General features: G+C 40.2%; 1 protein-coding gene across 2 annotated transcripts; it reads left to right on the top strand.

The window, feature by feature from the left end:
• The first annotated feature begins 1,486 nt into the window (after positions 1-1,486).
• katnbl1 (katanin p80 subunit B-like 1) lies at positions 1,487-21,151 on the top strand. 2 transcript variants are annotated; one of them, XM_070870658.1, is made up of 9 exons: positions 1,487-1,618; positions 8,649-8,692; positions 11,282-11,558; positions 14,511-14,626; positions 14,883-14,933; positions 15,829-15,918; positions 17,238-17,339; positions 18,619-18,712; positions 20,490-21,151. In XM_070870658.1, exons 1-9 carry the CDS (start codon positions 1,496-1,498, stop codon positions 20,520-20,522), a joined length of 930 nt encoding a protein of 309 aa, XP_070726759.1. In that variant the 5' UTR covers positions 1,487-1,495; the 3' UTR covers positions 20,523-21,151. The 2 variants fall into 2 exon arrangements, with proteins under 2 accessions (XP_070726759.1, XP_070726760.1); XM_070870659.1 differs by lacking the exon at positions 17,238-17,339.
• Positions 21,152-22,173: the final 1,022 nt, after the last annotated feature.

Genomic DNA, 22,173 nt, shown 5'->3' with positions numbered 1-22,173 from the left:
GAATGTTCTCCTTGCTGCAAATCCCTGGCTCCAAATGTCACAAACTACAACTTTCCTACCTACTTTTCTGTAAAGTCCTGCACATATTGGTGTTCCGAGAGACCTGGGTGGCCTTGTACACGAATCACAAAGTTAACATGCAGGTACAGCCAGAAATTAAGAAAGTATGTTGGCCTTTTACAAGAGGATTTGAATAGAAGAGTAAAGATGTCTTGCTGCAATTATATAGGGCTGCTGAGACCACACCTGGAATATTGTGTGCAGTTTTGGTCTCCTTGCCTAAGGAAGGATATACTTGTCATAAGGAGAGTACAACGAAGGTTCACCAGACTGATTCCTGGGATGGGGGATTGTCTTAATGAGATTGAGTGAGTAGACTAGGCCCATATTCTCTAGCGTTTAGAAGAATGAGAGGTGATCTCATTGAAACACACAGATTTCTTACAGGGCAAATGCAGGGAGGATGTTTTCCCTGGCTGGGTCCAGAACCAGGGGTCACAGTCTCAGAATGAGGGGTCAGCCATTTAGGACCAAGATGAGGAGCAATTTCTTCAGAGGGTGGTGAATCTTTGGAATTCTCTACCCCAGAGGGCTGTGGAGGCTCAGTCGTTGACTATATTCAAGACCCAAGATCAGTAGATTTTTGGATGATATGGGGATAGTGCAGGAAAGTGGAGTTGAGGTGGAAGATCAGCCATGATCTTGAATGGCGGAGCAGGCTCGAGGGGTCGAATGACCTACTCCTGCTCCCATTATGTTCTCCTTTCTCTGCTGATCTGAATATGGCTCCGAGTTGATTTTAAGATCCTCACCTTTGTATTCAGATCCCTCCATCACTTTGCCCCATCACACCGTGGCTATTTCCTCGAGCTGTGCACTTCCATTTGTGCCCTCTCCTTCGACATTGAATTACTCTTTGTTTCCAGTTTACTTCCTCTACCACCTTTGGTATTCCTCCAACCACTGTGGTCTGCCCCCTAGAATGCTGTTTCAGAATTTTTTTTGCCTTGCACCTGCTTGCCTACCTTCAAAAACTGCCTGAATTATTTTGAATGTCTCTTCCTCTTCTCTCCTGCTTGGTGTCCAACTATTCTTTGCCTTCTGCAGTGTTCAGATAATTTTCCTATACAAGGAATGTTATAGAAATGTAAGTTGAATTCTGTTATGGTCTAGAAGGGTCTCTCTCTTATTACATAATCTATTGTAAGGATAGAATGCTGCTGACCAATGAATGATAATGGGTCTAGCTACTGTAGTTCATACTATTTGGGGTCAGAAAGACTCCAACTCAAAGCAGTTTGTCGGTTGTAAGAAGCTGAGTATCTTGAAATCTGGGACCATGCTGATGGGGAAGGTTGAGGAGAATTGATTTGGGAAGAGCAAGTGGGCTGAGTGGGTTGATACCTAACTCTGTTGCATTGTCTGAGAATTAATAAAAAGAAAAATGAGTAAATAGTAACTATTATCTGTTTCTAACCTAGGACTGCAAGTGATTATGGCATCTAGACATCAAAATGTCAGGCAAGGTATATTATTCTTTGCTGTGGAGGATGAGCTCATTGAAAAAAGGCAACTTGGTAAAAGGATGCATCCTGATTACAATGAGACTATGAAAAAGGTGAGCAGAAAATATTTATATAGCCATATTCTAAAATAAGTACTATTAGTGTATTGTGAAAATGCTTTATTTATTTTTATTCACTGGGGTCATTGTAGCTTATTGGGGGCACGTGCCTCTGCAAGAAGTGCATCAGATAACATTTCTTCTCCTTGTTCAGTACCCCAAGCCACTCATCATTGTTCAGAACAGGTAAAAATAATGGTTCCTGCTGTTCATTATTCTATTTTCAGACTTTTGTCTTTGCTTTTCATTTCTTCAAGCCCTGTCATAGGTTCCTGACTGAAAGGGCAGGGAAACTGCCCCAAGTCTTCTGCGGCTTCAGTTTTTGTACCAGCCATTTTGCAGATTTTCAAAAGTGACCTTCCTATTAGTCTCCTAGTCTCTAGGAAGTGCAAGTGAGAACCCCATCTTGCCAGTCTACAGTATGTATAGACTAGCAATGTGTTGTGGCATCACCCTCCATAAGCCCTTGTCTTGAGCACTGCTTTATTTCTGACACAAGCTGGCAACTTTACATTTCCTTAAGGCTTTCTGCACTTGCATGATCTCCCCAGTTCTTCTGAGACCATGCTAATTCTGAAGTGGTGCCTGAATAGAGAAAGGACTTGGAGAGAAAGGACCACGTTCAAACTGTAGATTGCAAAAGTGTCTTCGACTTGAGGTTTAGTGAATTAGATCTTTGGCCTTCAAAGTAGAGGCAGAGGATAAAGTACCAGAGACATGAGGAAAACTCAAATTAAATCAAGAGGAGGAACTTACTAGATTTAATAAGTAAAATAATAATGGAGAAAATAATGAGACTGAAGATTGACAGATCTGATAGTTTCTACCCCAGGGTATGAAGTGGGTGAGGAAATTGCAGATGCTTTAGTCATGATCTTCCAAAACTCTTGATTCAGAAATTGTCCCCTTGGATTGGCAATTGTCCAATGTCTCCATTATTGAAGGGTGAGAGAAACACAAAAATTATAGACCTAGTAGTCTAACCTTTGTCGTGGGAAGTTACTGGAATCTGTTAGTGGAGACAATGTAACTGAGCGTTTGGACAAATGAACTGATCAGAGCCAGCATGGATTTTCAACGGGTAATTCATGTCTGTCTAACCTAGTTGAATGTTTTGAGGAGGTTACTAACATGCTAGATAAGGGAGTGTCTATGAATGTTACTTGATGGACTTCCAGAAAGGTTCCACACAAGCAACTGTTAGCAAAAATGAATGCATATGGAATTGGAAACAACCTTTTCTGTTCAGGGAATTGGTTAGGAGGTAGGAGACAAAGTAGAGATAATGAGTTTGTATTCCAATTGGTGGGATGTGACTAATGCTGTCCCACAGTGATTGGTACTGGGGCCACAGCTTTTCACTATTTATCAATTACTTGGATGAAGGAATAGAGAGCCAAGTTTTCTGATGGCACTATGTTGGGTGGTACAGTAAGTAGTGTAGATGGGAGCAGATAGTTACAAATGGACATTGATGGGTTCAGTAAGTGAGCAAAACTAGCAGATGGCATTCATTGCAGGCAGGTGGGAGGTCATCCACTTTGGACCTAAATAAGATGGATCAGAGAATTTTCTAAATGGCAAAAAGCTAGTAACTGGAGGAGCAGAGAGATTTAGGGCTCCATGTACTGCAATCATTAAAAACTAATGGACAGATGCAAATTAAAAAGGCTAATCTAATGTTAGAATTTAGCTCAAGGGGGCTGGATTACAAATGGGTGTAAGTTACACTACAATTGTATAAAGCTCTGGTTAGACCACATCTGGAGTACTACATTCACTCTGGGCACCACACTTTGGGATGGGTATTTTGGAGGGCAGATTCGCCAGAATGATACCGGGGTTAAATTATGAGGACAGGTTGCATAGACTTGGCTTGTATTCCTTTTTGAGTAAAGAAGATTTAAGGAGTGATCTAATTGAGGTTTTTAAGATTAAAGGATTTGATAGGGTAGATAGAGAAACTATTTCCTCTGATGGGAGAGTCCAGAACAAGGGTCACAACATTAAAATTAAAGCTAGGTTGTTCAGGGGTGATGTCAAGAATCACTTCACACACAATAGTGGAAATCTGGAACACACTCCCTCAAACAAAAAAAAAGTGTTGAAACTAGATCATTTGAAAATTTCAAAATTGAGATAGATACATTTTTGTTGGGTAAAGGTATTGAGGGAAATGGAGGAAAGGTGGATAAATGAGTTGACATACAGATCAGCCATAATCAAATTGAATGGCGATACAGGCTTGAGTGGCTGAATTGGTCTACTCCTGTTCCTGGATAATTGTCGATCTTGATACCTCTATGCTAAGAGAACCATCTGGTGTGAGGTGGGTCGAAATGTCCCCTTGATATGTTTCAGAAATGCTTTGCATGAATCTTAATTTCACTGGATATCTAGAAACAACAAGCATCTTTCTTTAATGGCTTCTAACGGGTCAGCATCATTACCTGGGCACAGTGAGGCTAATGCTTGCGCAAGGAGGTTTACAGAAATTTACAGCATTGTGTATTCCATTCAGCCATCGGTGTACTTATCAATCCCACTGGTTTGGTGGAGGTGATAGATTGTAGCTCTACTTGTGAACATGATCCTGAAACTTCAATTATTTAACTTTCAGCCGTCTTCCACACTGTCTCAAAAATAGAGTGGGTTAGAGTTTTGTCTATAGTTCCCAGCAGAGTTTTACAGTTTAGAAAATAATTCATTTTATGTATGGTTATGAACAAATCCCTCAATGGTATGATGTCTGCCTTAGATAACATCTGGTGTAACAGTGCTGGTCACTTGCGTTTGGGAGTTTACGGATACTGCTCAATATATTATTGTGATGGTGTAATCTGCAACTCTAACAATAGGGCCCCATTTAGCGTGTCAATTGGTTGCACTTCAGTCTTTCTGCAGGTAACTTTGAAACATTTTTGAGAGTCAGAGGCAGATCCAAATTGTTAAGTAGCTTTATGTTGCAAGCAGTAAGTGAATGTATATAGAAACTGTATTATCAAATTTCTCCGATTTTAACTAACTACAGGATCCTCATTGTGAATAAGGAAAATAATATCTCTCAATTTTCTTGGGCATTCTCTTTCCGACTGGCTCTAGACTTGAAATGAATGAGTTTCCCATTTCTAGTCCAGGCTTCCACTCCTGACCTAGCAGTCAAATTGACTGCCTGAGTGTCCCTTTGTCCGTCCCTCTAGAACATAGTGGAATGGAAGAAATCAAACTAATGCGCTCTACTTCAACTGCCTTGGTTCAGGATACTGCCAGAAAATTAGATCATTGTATTAAGGGTTCCATAATATGGTAAGAGTATCAATTTCCCATTGAGTGATTCGCCCGTAAGCTTGTCAGTAAAACCAGGTACCTCCTTCTCCCCACGTCCCAGAATGCAGGTTCAAAGAAAATATTGTGAAATAGACTGAACTTTGACAGGCCACAAACTGGCTGATCAGCTTTTAATATACATCTCCAATGCCTGGCCCAACTGCAAATAAGCCTTTTGTCTAAGTGTTTAAACACAGTACTTAAACATGACTTATTTATAAATTATTTTAATGATCAAAAATCCTGAAACATGGCAATTATTTGAATTGAGCAAAACACATTTTAAATGTGTTCAGCCTTGAAATTACTACTATATGTATTTACCTGATCATACAATTGATTATTTGTCTATTGCTGCATGTACAATGCATTCTTTTGCTATTATGCTCAAGTACAAAGCAAACACAGTAGAATGTTTTTGTTTTAAAAATTGAAACTCTCACCATACTATGGAACCCTTAATACAATGACCTAATTCTGGCAGTATCCTGAACCACCAAGGTAGTTGAAGTAGAGGGCATTAATTTGATTTCTTCCATTCCACTATGTTCCAAAACACAGCTGTGCTGTTGGGTGCTTTTGTGTATTGGGGAGGGGGGAAATGGAATGAATTTCCCCAGGCTGTACCTATTTCCATGAAGTGACATTGATGGATGAAGATGATTTGGTTGCCTTTCCTTTTTGGTTGCAGTTGATCTTTGGGTTGGGGAGGTGTGGAACACTGACAGAAAATAGTCTTTTCACACCCTCCAGATTTAAAATTAGTTTTTTTTTCTTTGTGTGTGTGTGTATATTTAATTAATTGTGAAATTGGGGTATTATCTGTGCTCTAAGCTGATTTCATGGGTTGAATTCATTCATGTTCCTAGTCACTTACTCGTTGCAGTGTACACTTTATATAAAAAGAGGGATTTGCTTAATTTTGTATGTTAAACTCATGATTTAAAACTTTTGACCCAATTTACTATGGTGCAAATAAATACTGCATTTTAAAAGTGTAAAAAGTCCCACTTTTTAGAGCATAGATGAGATTGAGGCATATCTGCAGTGGAGAACTATAGCTTTGTATTTTACCAAGTGAAATCTCAGGTGGCTGTACAATTTAATGTGGGGAATTAGTCTGTCACAGGTGGGGCAGACAGTGGTTGACGGAAAGGGTGGATGGGGATCCTTCTGCTGTTTGAGCTTGATTTCCGTATGCCCTTGGTGACGAGACACTTGGTGCTCAGCGTCCTCCCTGATGCTCTTCTTCCGCTTTGGGTGGTCTTGGGCCAGGGATTCCCAGGTGCCGGTGGGGATGTTGCACTTTATCAAGGAGGCTTTGAGGGTGTCCTTGAAATGTTTCCTCTGCCCACATGGAGCTCGCTTGCTGTGTCAGAACTCTGAGTAGAGTGCTTGCTTAGGGAGCAATAATCTAGAGTAAGATGTCCCTGGGTTGCTGTTCACTGAGCAATCTGCCAGAAAGCATAACATTGACAAACTGATAGTTATCTATCTCATCTGTCGGAGGGAGTGAAGACTAGTGATCTGTTTAGTAATGGATTTAATTACAATGTTTGATGGCTTTGGATGTATTTAAACTTGGTTTAAGCCCTACTCTAAGACTTGAGCTCTTGCACTACTCTAGTGCAGATGTATTATCAGAAATTCCATCCTTCAGGTGACACATTAAATCCATCTGCCTCTTCAAGTGAATGCTAAACATCCTGTTTATTGGAAGAGCAGGACATTTTGGTGTTGTGCCCAATATTCTTCCCTCAGCCCACATTACCAAACACCCGCTAACTGGTCGTGAATCTCAATTTATGTTTATGAAATCTTGCTGTATGCAGAATGATGGTCACAGTTGCTTGCTAAGTAGCACGTTAAAGAAATTAATTATATGTGAAACACTTTGGGATGTCGATGTAATGAGGCAGTGTATATTTGCAGTTCATCTGGTGCATAGTGCTTTGTAAGGATATGTTTGTCTAAAGTAACTGGATTGAATGTATGAGATCGAGCTAATTACATAAGTTTACAAAACTTTGATTGGCGGCAACATCATCTAGTTAGTCTTTCCTATTCATCTCTTCAGATTAAATAGCAACACTTGCATTGTGAAGATTGAAAAAACTTTGGGGCTGAAATTGCCCTGTTTTGCACCTCCTATGGGGGGGTGGGGGGCCCGCGTCACGCGCTATTGGCTCCCGCAAAATTGCGCAGGAGCTAGCGGAGATGCGAATACAGTTGCGCCGCACCCTGCTAGTAGTGCACTGGGCTGCTGCACCTCCGGCGATGACATTGCCATGCGCACTGACCCCTTTCTGCACCTCCGGCGATGCCAGCGCCAGCCTTGCGGGTCGCGAACCCGGCCAACCTTCGCTCCCGGAAGTTAAAGGAGGTGTGCAACAAGCCACCATTTTTTTTTTCTTCGACCAACTTACCGGCCGGCCTGTGCTCCGTCTGCGATTGTATAGCCCGACATTCCGTCTGGGTGCCGTGCTGCGGCCACGGCACTACGCAGCCCTGGTGGTCCAGTGGGCGCCATCAAAGGCCCTGCAGAGTTAGCAGCCACCCTCCCCTTTAAGGGCTGCTGATCCCACCCATGTAGTGCTCTGGACACCACCCAACAGGAAGTGGAGCGCATGCCATTGCGCTCCACCTCCTTTTTGAGGGGTAATAACCTGAATTTTGTGGCCTGGGTGGGTGCAAGAAGTTCCACGCCAGGTGCAGGAAGTCTTGCCCCAGCTCGCTTGTTGCCCCCAAACTGGGCGAAACCCAGTTTTACTCCCTTTTTCTGAGGATCTTTATACATTGATGTAAAGTGTGGACAGGCATATGTAGCATATGGCCTATATTCAAATAATGTTCTCAAACTTTATTGAACATGTTGGCTGCATATCTTAGTGGTTCCATTCTAAAATATTTAACACATGCACACATTCAGTTGCCTAATTGCTATTTTATGAATATTCTAGCTGCAAAACCCAGTAGTTAAGAGATAATGTTATATATTTAAAATGCTCAACAATGTATTAAACCCTTTTAATTCATTAAGTTTAAAAATAAATTGTGCTTTTCCTAACTTAATCCAGGCCACCACGGTGTTGGAATCCTCCACGCTATTTGTTCTGTTATGCAGTTGCTGAAGTATTGCATTAATTCTTTTAAAATTTCAAAGATTTCCAAAGTTCCAGATAAATGGAGGCCTGTCCTTGGAAAATGCCATGTAAAAATATTCCAAAATATAAATCCTTTCTACAGTTTTTAATGACAACTGTAAATGGTGAATTAACCATTGAAATGAGAGTTGAGGTCATACTCAATTTGCATTTTTGCCAGGCATTAATGCCCTCTCTGTCAAACAATAAGTTCAGAATTTTATGATTGCTAAAGTTAGCAGCATGACATTTTTTTTCCTGTAAGAAATTCTTGTGCTCAGTCAGTCATGGTCATAATGATGATAACCACAGGCTTCAGACTAACTGCAGCCTATGAAAATTGGTCACATCCAGATAATTTACAGAGATATACAGCAGACTTGCTTTGTATGTTTCATGAATGAAAATGATAGGCTGGGGATAGAAATATTTGCAAAATTATTAGGAATATTTTTTCCAATAAGCTGGATTGTCCAGCTCTTCATGCAGCTAAAAACTTATCTAAGGAAGTTATTGTCTGAAATGTAGCAATTCATGTCTGTTTTTAATACCAGGTTAGACTCTCGGAATGTAAAGAGGCAACTCCTGAGATTAAAAGGTAAGACCAGTACTTAATTTAACTTGTGTACATGTCAACCATTGTCTAGATTGTTGGGCTACCAAAATTGCACTATCCATAATTTTACTTTAAAGAGCAATCTTTTTAATGAAGGGTACTTGATATCTAGAGGGTGATTTTTGAATATGGTGTAAATTGGGTGGGCAGAGCGCCCACTACACCTGCCTGATGACATGGCTTGTGGCCCAATCTGTTTTCGTGGTTGGGCCTCATTTTAATAGCAGTGAGCTGCCAGAGCTGGACAAGTACTGACGGATAGCTTGGTGATTTGGAGTTGGAAAACTGCTGGTTCCTCTGCAGAACCATGTTGGAATTGACATTGGTCAGGGGAGGCAATCCTGGGAGAAAGGTGCAATGGAAGAATTGTCAGGGAAGTTTTTTGTGGGGCGGGGAGGCAAAATCATCCTGGCTTCACAAAAATAATTGGAAAAGCTGTATTTCCCTTTTATGGAGTTGACCCCCAGCAATCCCCTCAGTCTCACTGCTTGGTGCCTACCCCCTAGATATCAAGTACATTTCGATCCACCCAGTGGAAGACCAAATTTGCCTTGGGATAGTAAATCCCTCTTGGAACCCCGATCTTAAATATATTTTAATTATGTATTGGAAGCACGTCACCCAAGTTGAGACCAGAAAACATATTGGATGGGCCTCCCAACGCTAAATTTTTTTTAAAAAAGTCAACTCGCTACCACCCAGTTCACCAAAAAGCAAGGAGGTATATAATCACCCCAGTCTGTTAATATGGTTAGTAGAGCTCACTTGTGTGCTCTAGTACAGGGGTTCTCAACCGGAGTTGCAAGAGGATTTTAAAAGGATCGCCAAAGTTGCAAGTAGCTGAGCAAGAACAAGCCCACATAAAGGTTCCACCTGGCCAAGGAGCTGCTTTCTGACGCTGGGTCGTTCTCCTGTCCAGGGATACAACGTGTCTGGTTCATGGTCTCAGAATTGGAGAACACGATGTGTATCCAGAGCCTGTGCGTTCGAGGACGGGAGAGAGTGAGAGCGGGAGGTGCCCAGGTCCGACGAGGAGCAGCAGCAGCCTAGCTCCTCACTTAGTCCGATATGATGTAATGGCTGCACGGTTAAGAACACGAGCGACAACAGCATATGGAATGGAGTTCTCTAACAATAAATAAAAGACGGCTATCTGAAACTGGCGCCCAGCCCCCCACAGCACCCACACAAGACAAGACGACCCGGCACCAGCAGGTAGAAAGCCAAGTGAATACAGGGAGTCAGTCTGACCTCTGATACCTCGTTTGGACATTTCAAATGAGCAAATTGTGCAAGCCAGCAAGGAGATTTCAGCACTGATTAATTCATTCAATGTGTGTCAAACTGAATCAATGGGAAGGAGGAAGCGATAAAACAGCGAAAAAGAGCAGAGACATGAGGTAAATGTTTACCCGAATAATACATCAAAAAGAAAAACAAGTGTCGACAATAGTTTCCTTCTCTCTGTTGCATGAATGAAAGTAGTCTTTTGGGCTCAACCATTCACTCAAGTCTTGAACCCCTCTCCCCTGTCTCCTCCACCCTCACCTCTAACAAGTGTGAGGAGCTTATGGACTTCTTTGTCACTAAGATTGAGACTATCCATTGAGCTGCCTCTGCTGCTTCCCTCCCTTCCCTTAGCGGTTATAAAAATGCTTGTGTTGTGTTACAGGCAGTCCATGGAATTTTTTATAACACCGGAGTGGGGTGGGGGGAGGGGAAAACTCAGAAGCAAAAAGGTTGAGAATCCCTGCTCTAGTTGAGTAAGCTAGTTTCCCGTGTGACATGTTGAAAAGTTGGGTCGGATGCTGAAGTGATGGCCATTCTTTTTTTAAACTTGCTGGAAAAACTAATCTATTTGCAAGTAATTGCTGGCTTAAATGTTGTGTGGTGATGCATGATCATCATTCCTCACTGCATTGCACTAGTTTCTGATGTTGTCTTAGACACAAACTACATTGTAACATTGCAAATGAAACCCAGTGACACTGGTGCTATTGCATGCTCTCCTCCACTTCATTATTCCCCAATAAAATTATCAACTGCTTTCATGCAACCTCTGGCCTACAGATTATTTACCAGATTTGGGTGATGGAGGGAGAAATAAATGCTATATACTAAACAGTTGAATAGCAAGTTGGTAACATTGAAGTTTGTCTTTCTAAGTGTAATGAAACATAAATAAACCAATTTAACTTTGTCATTATTATTACATATTTCATCTCGACTGTTGGATCTAAACTTAATGGGAAAGTTTATTGCTTTGAATTCTCAGATTCCCAAACAATATGAAGAAAATTTATATACACCCAAAGGCGTGTCCATCATGCCTAATGTAGTACTGTCCCCTTTAGATCTTCCAGTTTTGCTTTAGTTTCATGAGATGGGATGGTGAATTGTGAGCTCTCTGTTCCTTTTGTAGTTCTAAATAACAAAGGACTACAATGGGAACAACTGCAGTGCAATTTTGGTGTATTTCTAGTGAACATGCTTACCTGTAGTTTGGCAAGGGGCATAATGTGATCTTCCTGGTAGCAGATAAGCCTATGACTGCTGGATTTGTCTCCACAGATCATCTACTGGACCAACGGAGAAAACATTGCAGAAAACATCCAAAGCGACGTGCTCTAAAAAGACTAGACGTCGAGTCCAAAGCAACGTGGACAACAAAAAGCAACATCCCAAATCTTGGTGCTGTGACATGGCAAATAAAGAAAACGAAGTAGTCTGTTCAGGGACTGTACCTAAATTATGTAATGACAATCGCAGCTCACAGCAGAACTCTAACAATTCTCCTGCTTCACAGACTGATGGTGCTTCTGTGACATATGCTGATTATTTTGCGCAGGTGGGGATATATCCATTCTATTTCATCACAATTTTTCTTAGACTCTTGATGGTTCCCATTGAAATTGAAAAAAATGTGTGTGCGGGGGATCACTCCTGAAACAGAAAATCTGATACTTTTTAGAACTAATCACTTGACGACATGAAATGGGTTACATTCCTAGAATCAATTTCTGATGCAGCACAAAAGGAGGGCATTTGGCCCATTGTGCCTGTGCTAGCTCTTTAAAAGAGGTATCCAATTAGTCCCTTTCCCCAAAGCCCTGCAAATTTTTCCTCCCAAATATTTATCCAATTCCCTTTTGAACGTTATTATTGAATCTGCTTCCACCACCCTTTCAGACAGTGCATTCCAGATCATCATCTGTGTCCCCTGGTTACTGACCCTTTAGCCACTGGAAACAGTTTCTCCTTATTTAAAGATTCATTCAAGATTTTGAACACTTCTATCAAATCTCCTCTTAACCTTCTCTGCTTTGAGGAATTCGACCCTTGCTTCTCCAGTCTCTCCACCTAACTGAAGTTCTGCATCCCTGGTACCAGTGTCGTAAATCTCCCCTGCACCTTTCTAAAATGTGGCACCCAGAATTAAACATACTTGCAATTGGGGCCTAACCAATGAATTATAAAGATTCAGCTTAACTTCCTTGCTTTTGCACCCTATGCTTAGGTTTATAAAGCCATGGATACTGTGCTTTTTAACATCTTTCACAACTTGTCTTGCCACATTCAAAGATTTGGGTACACGCAACCGCAGGCCTCTTTCTGCACCCATATTGCAGTACTATGATTATGGCTTTTTAAATTTTAAATCCTCTAGGTTTCTCGTCAACTGTCATAAGGGGATATTCATACAAAGGTATGGTTCCAAATGCACCAACAGACTTCCGATACTTAATTCAAATAGCCATTTTACATTGAAGGGCATCAACAGTAAACATTATCTTGGAATTCAATATGTACAACAACTGACATTTATAATATGGCCGTTAACATCGTAAGATGTCTCAAGCCGCTTTACAGGAGCGTTAGCAAACAGAATTTGACACCAGCCCACATATATTGGGACAGGTGACCAAAGGCTTGGTCAAAGAGGTAAATTTTAAGGAACATCTTGGGAGAAGCGTGGAGCAGTTTAGAGAGGGAATTCCAGAACTTGGGTCCTAAGCAGCTGAGGGTATGCTGCCAATGGTGGGGCAATAGGAATTTGGAATGTCCAAGGGACTAGAATTGGAGAAGCGCAGAGATCTTGAAGTGTTGTACGCTGGAGGAGATTAGAAATGGGGAGGAGTGAAGACTTGGAGGGATTTGAACATGACTGAGAATTTTAAATTCAAGGCATTGCTAATATAGATCAGCAAGCACGAGACTTGGTGCGAGTTAGGATACGGGCTGCAAACTTTTGAATGAACTGAGGTTTATGGAAGGAGGAAGGTTGGCTAAATTCACACCATTGGAATAGTCTAGTCTAGCTAACAAAGGCATGGATGGGGGTTTCAGCAGCCTCTGGCTGAGGCAGAGGAAGTTGATGGGGAATATTATAGACTTTGAAATGGTCTTGGTGATGGAGAGGAAATGGAGTCTGACCCTGAGCGGAGCTTCCATCTGTCTAGTTCAGCCTCAGTAAATGGCCAGGGAGTGGGTATGGAGTCGATGGCAAGAGAACAGAGTTTGTGGTGGGCACTGAAGACGATGGCTTTGGTCTTTCCAATATTTAATGGAAATTTCTGCTCCTCCAATACTGAATGTCGGACAAGCAGCATGACAAATCAACGGCAGTGAAGGTGTTGAGAAAGGTGGTGAGGTAGAGCTGTGTGTTGTCAGTATTCTTGTGGAATTCAGTGAATCACCAACGACACCTGATCCTGTTCTTATCCAGTAACCACACCCACATTTCTGAACAGGGATCACCGGCAGTGACCAACCCTTTCCCCATTGAATGTTTCTCCAACCTGGAAAGCCAACCATAGTGTGTGTGCCTGGTGATGCTGCTGGGATCAACTAACTTAGCATGGAACAGTGTTCAAACCTGGTATTTTCTGGTCTGAGTCTACGACATGCAGTGCATTTACCAACTGAGTCTTCCAGAGCACCTAATTCAGGTTTTTTTAATACTGTTTGCTTTAATGCTAGGTATTTTTCTGCACAAGATACTTTAAGTATTTGCTATTCCCTATTCTAAACTAAGGAAAGAAGTGGTGAATAGCTATTGTCATGCTAATCTGTGAATTTCCTTCAGTTTGCAGTATGTTTTGCACTGTCTTTGTACATTCAACTTAATGCCATTTACTTAGCAATGCTGCACTTAAAGGTGACTGGAGCACTATAAAGTGAATAGAGTTCCACTGCTTGCAGTGGCATGGAGACTCAACCAAGCTGGTGGTTTGTATGGACAACTCTGGAGGCAGAGACCAGCCTCTTTTTTTTTAATTGAGCATTTCATCTGACTGTACAGTTGGCAATTGCTGTTTTTTTTTGTTTGCTGCCGTTGGGCATGACGGCGCCTGTAGATTTTAACTGGCTGTTTATGTTCGAGTTGTACTGGCAGTCAAGCGTAATAATGCAGAATCACTCCTTGTAGCATCGCTCCAATATAAATCGGCAGCTGGTTCCAACAGTAGTTAATCACCACAGCTTCAAAGCAATAAAGATTTTTTTTAAACACTTGGTAGTATTAGTGGCAAGCCCTTAAAATGTCATTTATTGTCCCTCTTCACTAATTTAGCAGAGGTATTAACCCATTTATTTTCATGCTTCCATTAAAAGTGATCATAGAAATGCTCATAAGCATGTCTCCTAATTTCAAAATGTATTTCTAACCTTAAAAGGAATGGAAAGAGGGCAAGAATTGAAGAGAATGTGAGCTGTGGAAATCAAAGTAGTATTTAATATAAAAGTTACTGCTTTTTCTGCCAACTCAGAATATTGATATTTGATTCTATTGATGCCACAGATTTCCAAGGATCATACTACTATGACACAAGTGCTATTTGGTAGAAACCTAAGACTCAATGTGGCCCTGACATTCTGGCAAAAAAGTGCAAGTGAGCTGGTAGCTTACCTGGTCAGGTAATACTCTTGCATCATGCTTTATTGATCTTTAGAATCATGCTCTATCTGGTTTCCTGTAAGCCAGTATGAATTTATAAATAATAAGACATAATCATGCCATTAGCCTTTAATACAATATATGATTTGAAGAGAGCATCATCAGTGCTGCAAAGATGGAAATCTTCCATTTGTTTGTTGTGCACAATTACTTTTCAGTAACTTGCCTTAATGCTTGTATTTTGTATTTGATGTTGAATCTTTCTATCACCTGCAGGATACAGGACATTGCTGTTGTTGCAGATTGTCTACCAGTGCTCACAAAGAGGTAATTGTGTTAAACCAATCTTCTGTCACTCACTTGAGTAGTAACAAATTCAGTCTTGTGGTTAAAATAATTTTATTCTTTAACTTCAGCATAAAAAGCAATTTACAAGCAGAGTATAGTCACAGAGCACGCGGGCATAAGCATACATCCCTTCTCGTGCTGCTTGAACAAAGGAAAACATTTATATTTAAACATTATTCTTTCTTTATCAAACTGGAAGTAGCCTTGCCTTATTTGGTAGTCTCGGGTCAAAAGCACCATCCTTCAGCCAATGCGCACAAGTTTACATTTTTCGTGCACCAACATTCTCTTGCAAAGATTGCAATGGGATGTTTACACTGGCAATATTATAAACATCCCAAGGCTGGCTGTTAGTGAATTCTCCCCTTCATATTTAGACGGTTAAGGGGTGATCAGATCAAAGTTTAAGAAATTAAGGGGAACAAAGGAAACTATTTCTGTCGGTTGTGGATTCTAGGACTAGGAGGCATAATGTGAAAAAATCGGGAGTGAAATTAGGAAATACTTCTACATGCAACGTGTGGTAAAAGTTTGAAACTTTCACACGTCAATTGTTATTTTAAAATAGGAAATTGATCTTTTTGTTAAGCAAAGTTATTGAGCGATTATGGGCCAAAGGCAGGTACTTGGAGTTGGGTCGCAGATCAGCCATGATCTCATTGAATGACAAAACAGGCTTGAGGTTCAGTGGCCTACTCCTGTTCCTTTGTTCCTTTCTCATATTGAATGAACTAAACATGAACACCTTTCAGAAGCTGAATTAATCAAGTTCCATATGCCAACATTAATAATTGCATTAACTTTTAGTTTTTCCCATCTAGAGTAAATGTTAGTAGTGTTGTCTGAATTTTTAATTCTTTGTTTTTGCTTGTAGTCTGGAGGAAGAAAAGCAAAGCATATCGATAGGTTGTTGTGTTGACCTATTGCCATTAGTGCAAGAGTTATTAAGAAGCAGGTTTGAAGAGTAAGTATAACTGAAATTACAGCACTGTGCATAGGGGCCAGATATTTAGGGGGGAAATGTTTTCCATTATATACTGCTTCGTGGCAATTTGAGAAATTTAGTCATCACTGCTCTACATTTGTGTAACAGAATAAAGCTTGGTAGTACTAGACTGGGCCTGTTGAATGTTGCATGATATGTTCCATATCTGGGTAGAGAATGGGGAAAACCAGCTTAATCAAGGAGCAGAATTCACTGGTTGTATAGAAGGTCTGCAACTCCGACTGAGCAGAAATTTTAATTGGTCATGATTTTAAAATCCCAGGTGTAATAGTTTTTAAAAGAAAAAAAATCTCTCTCCAACAATTTTGTTGACTCTTTGCTACCACCTCACTTTATTGGATATAAACTAGGTACTAAATACAGTATAACTGAAATTCACCTGAATTTGAACAAAGTTGTGTAAGAAACACTGGTGGCTCTCTTGCAGTTTTACTCATGGACTGAGTATGAAGCTGGGGTGATGTGCACAGTAGTAGTGTGATGTCTGCATTAGACTGGGGTAGGTACCAAGAGCTGAGTTTGGATTGAGGCTGTTGGACATGGCCTCAGCTGAGGATGAGTTCAGACTAATGTCTGAAGGATAGGGGTGATGGGTAGGGATTCCTTGTTGAACCCAAGAGTGAGGCTGAGCTTTAAGTTGGTAGAACATCTAAATCTCATGATCTTTACCGATAGACATGGAGTTTATAAACTCACCAGTTTGTGCCAGGATCGAATCAGTTGGCTGCTGGTACATTCTTGTTGTGGGAAGTGAAGAAATGTGTTTTTTTTGATAGCTACCCCATGTAAGCTCAGTGGTCAGTGAAATGCATTTCACCCAGTCGTCACCATCATCGGCGGTCCCTCGAATGAGGATGACTTGCTGCCACACCAAAAGGGATGAGTTCGCAGATGTTTCAATGAAGGACCCAATATTCCAATCCTGAACTCCAAGGGTAGAAGATGCCTGTGCATGGATATTTTTAAACATGTGGTGACCGTTGCACATCAGCCACCACAAGGGCTTGACAGATCTAAGCCTTTATCCAGTGGCAAGGGTTAATCAGGACGACTGGAGACCTGCTCTGCTGCACGGACCTAGTGCATACACTTATCGCAGTGTGGGCTGACCCATGCTGCCCAGTATGTCTGCATCGGACCAATTGGAAAGCTCGGACTCAACACCATCTTGTTGCCATCACAGCAAAAACATTTTATCATTGATTTGCATTTGATTGTTGAGATATAATGTGCTGTAGTACAACATGTATATCACAGTTTCACTTGATGTATTTCAGATATCTGATTGTTGGTTTAAACTGGCTCCGAGCTATCCTTAAACGATGGTGGCCAGAGCTATCTGCAGATACAAAGAATAATGCAACTCATGTAGAAGATCAGTAAGTTAAAACCTATTTCACCTCAATAAATGTTTAAACTTAATTTTTGGGGCATATTGAAGAAAAATTTTATTGGATTTTTTTGTATAAAAACATGGGCCAAAAATTTCAGTCGAAGGCTTTCTGTGGGCGGATGCCCATGACTGGGGGGAAAAAAAATACAAAAATACCTGCCGGTTCCGGAGGAACATAGACTTGCGCTCCGAGGCCTAGCTGCGTAAAGGCCCACGTAATCCAGGAGCATATCTGCAGCCTGGGATCATGTGGGCTGGATCAACCAATGAAAATGGCGTATCCCCATTCACAGTAATGGTGAGTTCTGTCTGTCTGGAGATCACCATTTCTATGAATGAGAATACCACCAAAAGCGCGCACACTTTAAATAAGAAAAACACTTCACATATTTAAAATTAATTGAATTTAATGTTTGACACTTTTTTTGATTTTTAAATGATTTAATGGGGGTAAAAATAAAATTTCCCTTAATGGACAGGGTTTTTAAATATAAAAGTTATTAACATTTTATTCTATTTTAAAACTCATATGCTGGTAAAACCAGGCCGTGCCAGGTTGCTACTATGCTTTTACCGGGTGTAAGAGTTTGAAGGACGTTCATTGGGCAAATTGCCCAAATTCCACCTGGGAATGTATTGGAACTGTCAAGAAATTTTGACAGTTTGCAAGTGCTGGATTTCGGCGCATGCCCATCGGGCGCCGAGAACCGGTACTTGCGGGGCCTCCGGGTGCGTGCGCACATCGTACACGCCCGTAGAGACCATGACTTTTGGCCCAATAGTTTACCTGCTCAAGTTGACCAAGAAAAATTGCAAACTCATTTTGTCCAAGTTCCCATTGAATTGCAGATAGCTGATGGGGTGTATAAGACTGTTGTGAAACTTTACCTCGTAATCATCTGGGCTCCATTTATATCGTAGAGTTTGTTGCATAGTAGCAATGACATACATGGCATTTGTTGCATTGCTTGCTGCTGATTTGCTGCCTCTCTGCTCTATTCATCTAACAGACTAACTAGCAAGTTAAGTCCACTTCAGCCAATTTCCACCTAATTGTATTGTGCACCAAAAGTATAGTAGTTATCGTCCCTCCCCAAATTGTGATGCCAGTGTTCATGAAAGGGGAAGATGACAAGTTATCCATTTGAGTCGGGAATCATTTTGTATTTCATACATTTTTTTTTTAAAGTGCAAAACTTCTGAAACTGTTGGCCACTGATATGTTCCAGAGAGTTTGAAATATAGTATTGAAATATTTGTTCTAGAAACATTAAGGCTATGAAAGATCAGTTACGACAACTACGGGAACAAGGCTTTCATCTATCTTCAGTTCCAGGGTATACTGGAAAAGTAGCTAAGGTAAGAATTGTTAATTGTTTCTTCACTTCAATAAGTCTCTTTCTGCCACTGCTGAAAAACAAATGGCCCGGATTTTGCGGTCAGCAAGAGAACAGCACTCGCCATTCATCACGCTGACAACTGCCCACAAACATTTGCCGAGATTTTGAGTGGCAACTTGTGCTATTGAGATCATTTCCAACACGGCGCCCTCTCCAACGGATCTATGGCATGTGCAAACAGGTCAAGAAACAGCAAGGCTGTTTAACCAATCAGATTGAAGAATCCTCACAGACGCTGTGTCTAAACCAGAATGTATAAGCCAGGAATTGTAAATTAGATTTGTCATGTACAGAAAGCAAAATAAAGATTGGGAAAGAAAGATAGGATTAAGTGAGCGAGGTAAGAGACACACAGTTTTGAATTTCTTAAACATTTTATTTTAGTTATTTTTTGAAAATCTCCACTAATTAAATTCTGAAGGAATGAGACTCCACACTAGGCGAGAGAGGTTGTTTGTCAGTAATTATGACTGACCAGGCCGTTAAAAATTCAATTGACCTGCATGCACCAGCCGTAACTTTTTTTTTCTGGTGTTTTTAGTGGGTATCTAATGGGTAAATACTGCACCTTCAAGGCCTTGTATGGATTTCAGTGCCAAGGACTGTTGCAGCGCGGTCTGTGGAGGAGCACAACTTCTGGATTTCCACATTTAATTGCGCATGTGCAATCCTGAAGTTGCTGTCCGATTTACTCCATAATAACGGTGAGTGTTGATAGCCTCACCATTATTTCTGTCAGAAAATCTGAACCAATATTCTCCTGCTCCAGTAGAATTTAGTTTTGGTGGTAGAGTAACGATGTGGTGGACCAAAGCATTTGCCATTATAGTTTATAAGCTGTGTACCATTGGGCAAAGTTGCTAGTGTTTTAAATTCCCCTCTCCTCCTGTGATTGTTGGATACAAAGAAGCTACAATCAAAGTGTGCTTTTTCCAAGACTGACTTGTGTTTTTTTTGTTTTGTGATTGTATGCAATTAAACCTTTTTATAAAAATTTTTTTTTTAATTTAATAAATAAATAATTCATAGTGGTTGCTGGAAGGTTTCTGAACAACTTGCTTCAGTTGTCACTGACTTTTCTTCCTTTCTCAGAGAAAATAGAAAAACATTCAACTGTTTCTCAATACCTGAAATGGCAGTGTGTTTTGTTGGTTTCACCAGCTCATGACCTTTGGCACTTCAATTGGTTTGCCATTTTAATCATCAAATGTAAGACTGGTGGTGAGAAAATGTATCAAACTTTCTCCCCCCCCCCCCCCCCAACATAAATTTCTTTAATGCCTTTTTAAAGCCACCATGACAGAAATGGTTTTACTATTTTTTTTTATCAAAATAGTTTTTGTTCAGTGATTGTACTCCTTATGTTAATTTTCAATCATCCCATCATGATGCAATTATACCAGCCAGTTAAATATTTGGCTATTATCTTAGAAGCAATTATCAATAATGGGTAAGCAACTGCTGTTTTAAATGGACAGTATTATAAGATAAACAAAATATAAAATATTCAGTGCTTTATACTATTTTACCACATTTTGGTGAGTAGATGGTATTTGATAATTGCTAATCCAGTGGTTGAGATTGAACATCGTGTGAAACCTTTGCAGTTACCTCCCAATCATTTAATTTTGGATATAAGTTTTAGATTTGTTTGTAAAATATAACAGTAGCTTGCCATGGTTCAGACAAAGAATGTTTTAATGAGTTGAGTTGAAAATGTGTTTTTGTTTCTGCAGAGTGTGGGAACTTACCTGGAGCAGTTGTACTAAGTATATGCAGCATCCAGGGGACTTCATTTTTCAAGTACTATTAGCAGTTGCCAGCTGCTTTACAACACCATATAAACCTCTTGTTTGTTGAAATGTTTGGGAGACCAGCACTGCAGAGAGTGGTTAACAGTAGGCTCAGCACTACATGGTTGCAAAGAATATTCTAAAACCACTATTGAAACCTATGAAGCTACTTCACATTGAAGTGGTTTATTTGCCTAGAGGCACATACTCGACTCCGTGAGCTGATGATGTGACACTGTTTTGCGTTCCAGATTTATGTGGCCTAACTTGCACGGGAGAAGCTCTGTGTTCTTCAATATTGTCACACTAGTGCCAATCAGCTGTCACTGAAATGCTGCTTCAGTGCATTTGGACACTATGAATGTATTTTCTGTATATTCTATTCAAGGTTATAAAGTTTGCATATGAGTGCAACAGTAAGTTATAATTTCAGTCAAGAAAGTACCATAGAAGCATGCAGCCGTTTACTAATCACGTCAGCAAGGTGATCTTAACAAAATGTGCATAGCACTGTATTCTTTTAATTGAAACATTAAAGTAGACATTTCAAGTGAGTTTGCACTTAAATAAAAGATACTATGTCTTTACGTAGTATTCATTCACAACTTGTGCATAGATTTCTTTTAAATGGGATTATTAAGTGAGTCTTGTTTGGGATTGCTGCTTTGTTTAATTTTTTGCCTTTTCTTTCCCCTAAAGAAGAAACTCTGTAGTTGCTAAGTGATATACCAATACAGTTCTATAAATGAACAGACGAACACCAGAAGGGCAGTGGTACAACAATATTTGGATTTTATTGAGGTGTCCAACAATCCAGGTCCAGATTGAACCCTTGAAAGATGTTGGACAGATTATAAATAAAGTAATAAAATGGTTGAGTTAAATAGTTTGACTGTTTTCATGTCTGAAGAAAGTGGAATAATCCTAGCTTTAGGAATTGTTAATGCTTGTCTTGGAACCAAACCAGTATTCAAAACTTGGGGCCAAACATACATTAAGATAGTATTAACTAGCTGAAAAATCTCAATGTTGCAATGGCCAAAACTAGTGTCAAACATATAGGAATTCCCTTTTGCATGTCATAGTTTTAATAATGTGATGCTGGATTTGACTTGTCCAAATAGAATCTATTGAATGGGTCACAAGTTTCCATTTCCAAATGCATTAAAAACTCATGTCAGGCTCTGTCTATTGTCAAATTGCATATAACAGTATTGACATTTGAATGCAGCACCAGTTTGGTTTTAGGTGATGCGTTGATAGGGCTGTACAATGTTGAAAAGATGAGTTTTAGTTTTGAAAAGCTAATCAGTTACTGTAAACTGTCCATGCATCTCCAGACACTGACCACCAGCAACAGATTAACTTGAAACTAAAGTGTGAATAGAATTCATTCCAAAATTAGTTATTTTTCCCATTGCAATTTTTTTCTAACAAACGATAGATATTGCCCACCCAAGTGCAATATCACTATCATCTTCCCCCGATTGAACAGTTAAGTTTTCCCCAGAACCTTTTAGACAAAATTGCTCTCCTGACTATCAGAATCTGCAACATTCCTTCAATCTCCCTATGCTCATAGCCCTTAACAGTCATCCATTATGCTTCTAATTCACTGAAATATATC

Source organism: Pristiophorus japonicus, unplaced genomic scaffold, assembly GCF_044704955.1.
Source record: "Pristiophorus japonicus isolate sPriJap1 unplaced genomic scaffold, sPriJap1.hap1 HAP1_SCAFFOLD_1597, whole genome shotgun sequence".
Lineage (NCBI taxonomy): Eukaryota > Metazoa > Chordata > Chondrichthyes > Pristiophoridae > Pristiophorus > Pristiophorus japonicus.
The sequence above is the reverse complement of the archived record's forward strand: the minus strand, read 5'-3'. Positions and strand labels throughout refer to the sequence as shown.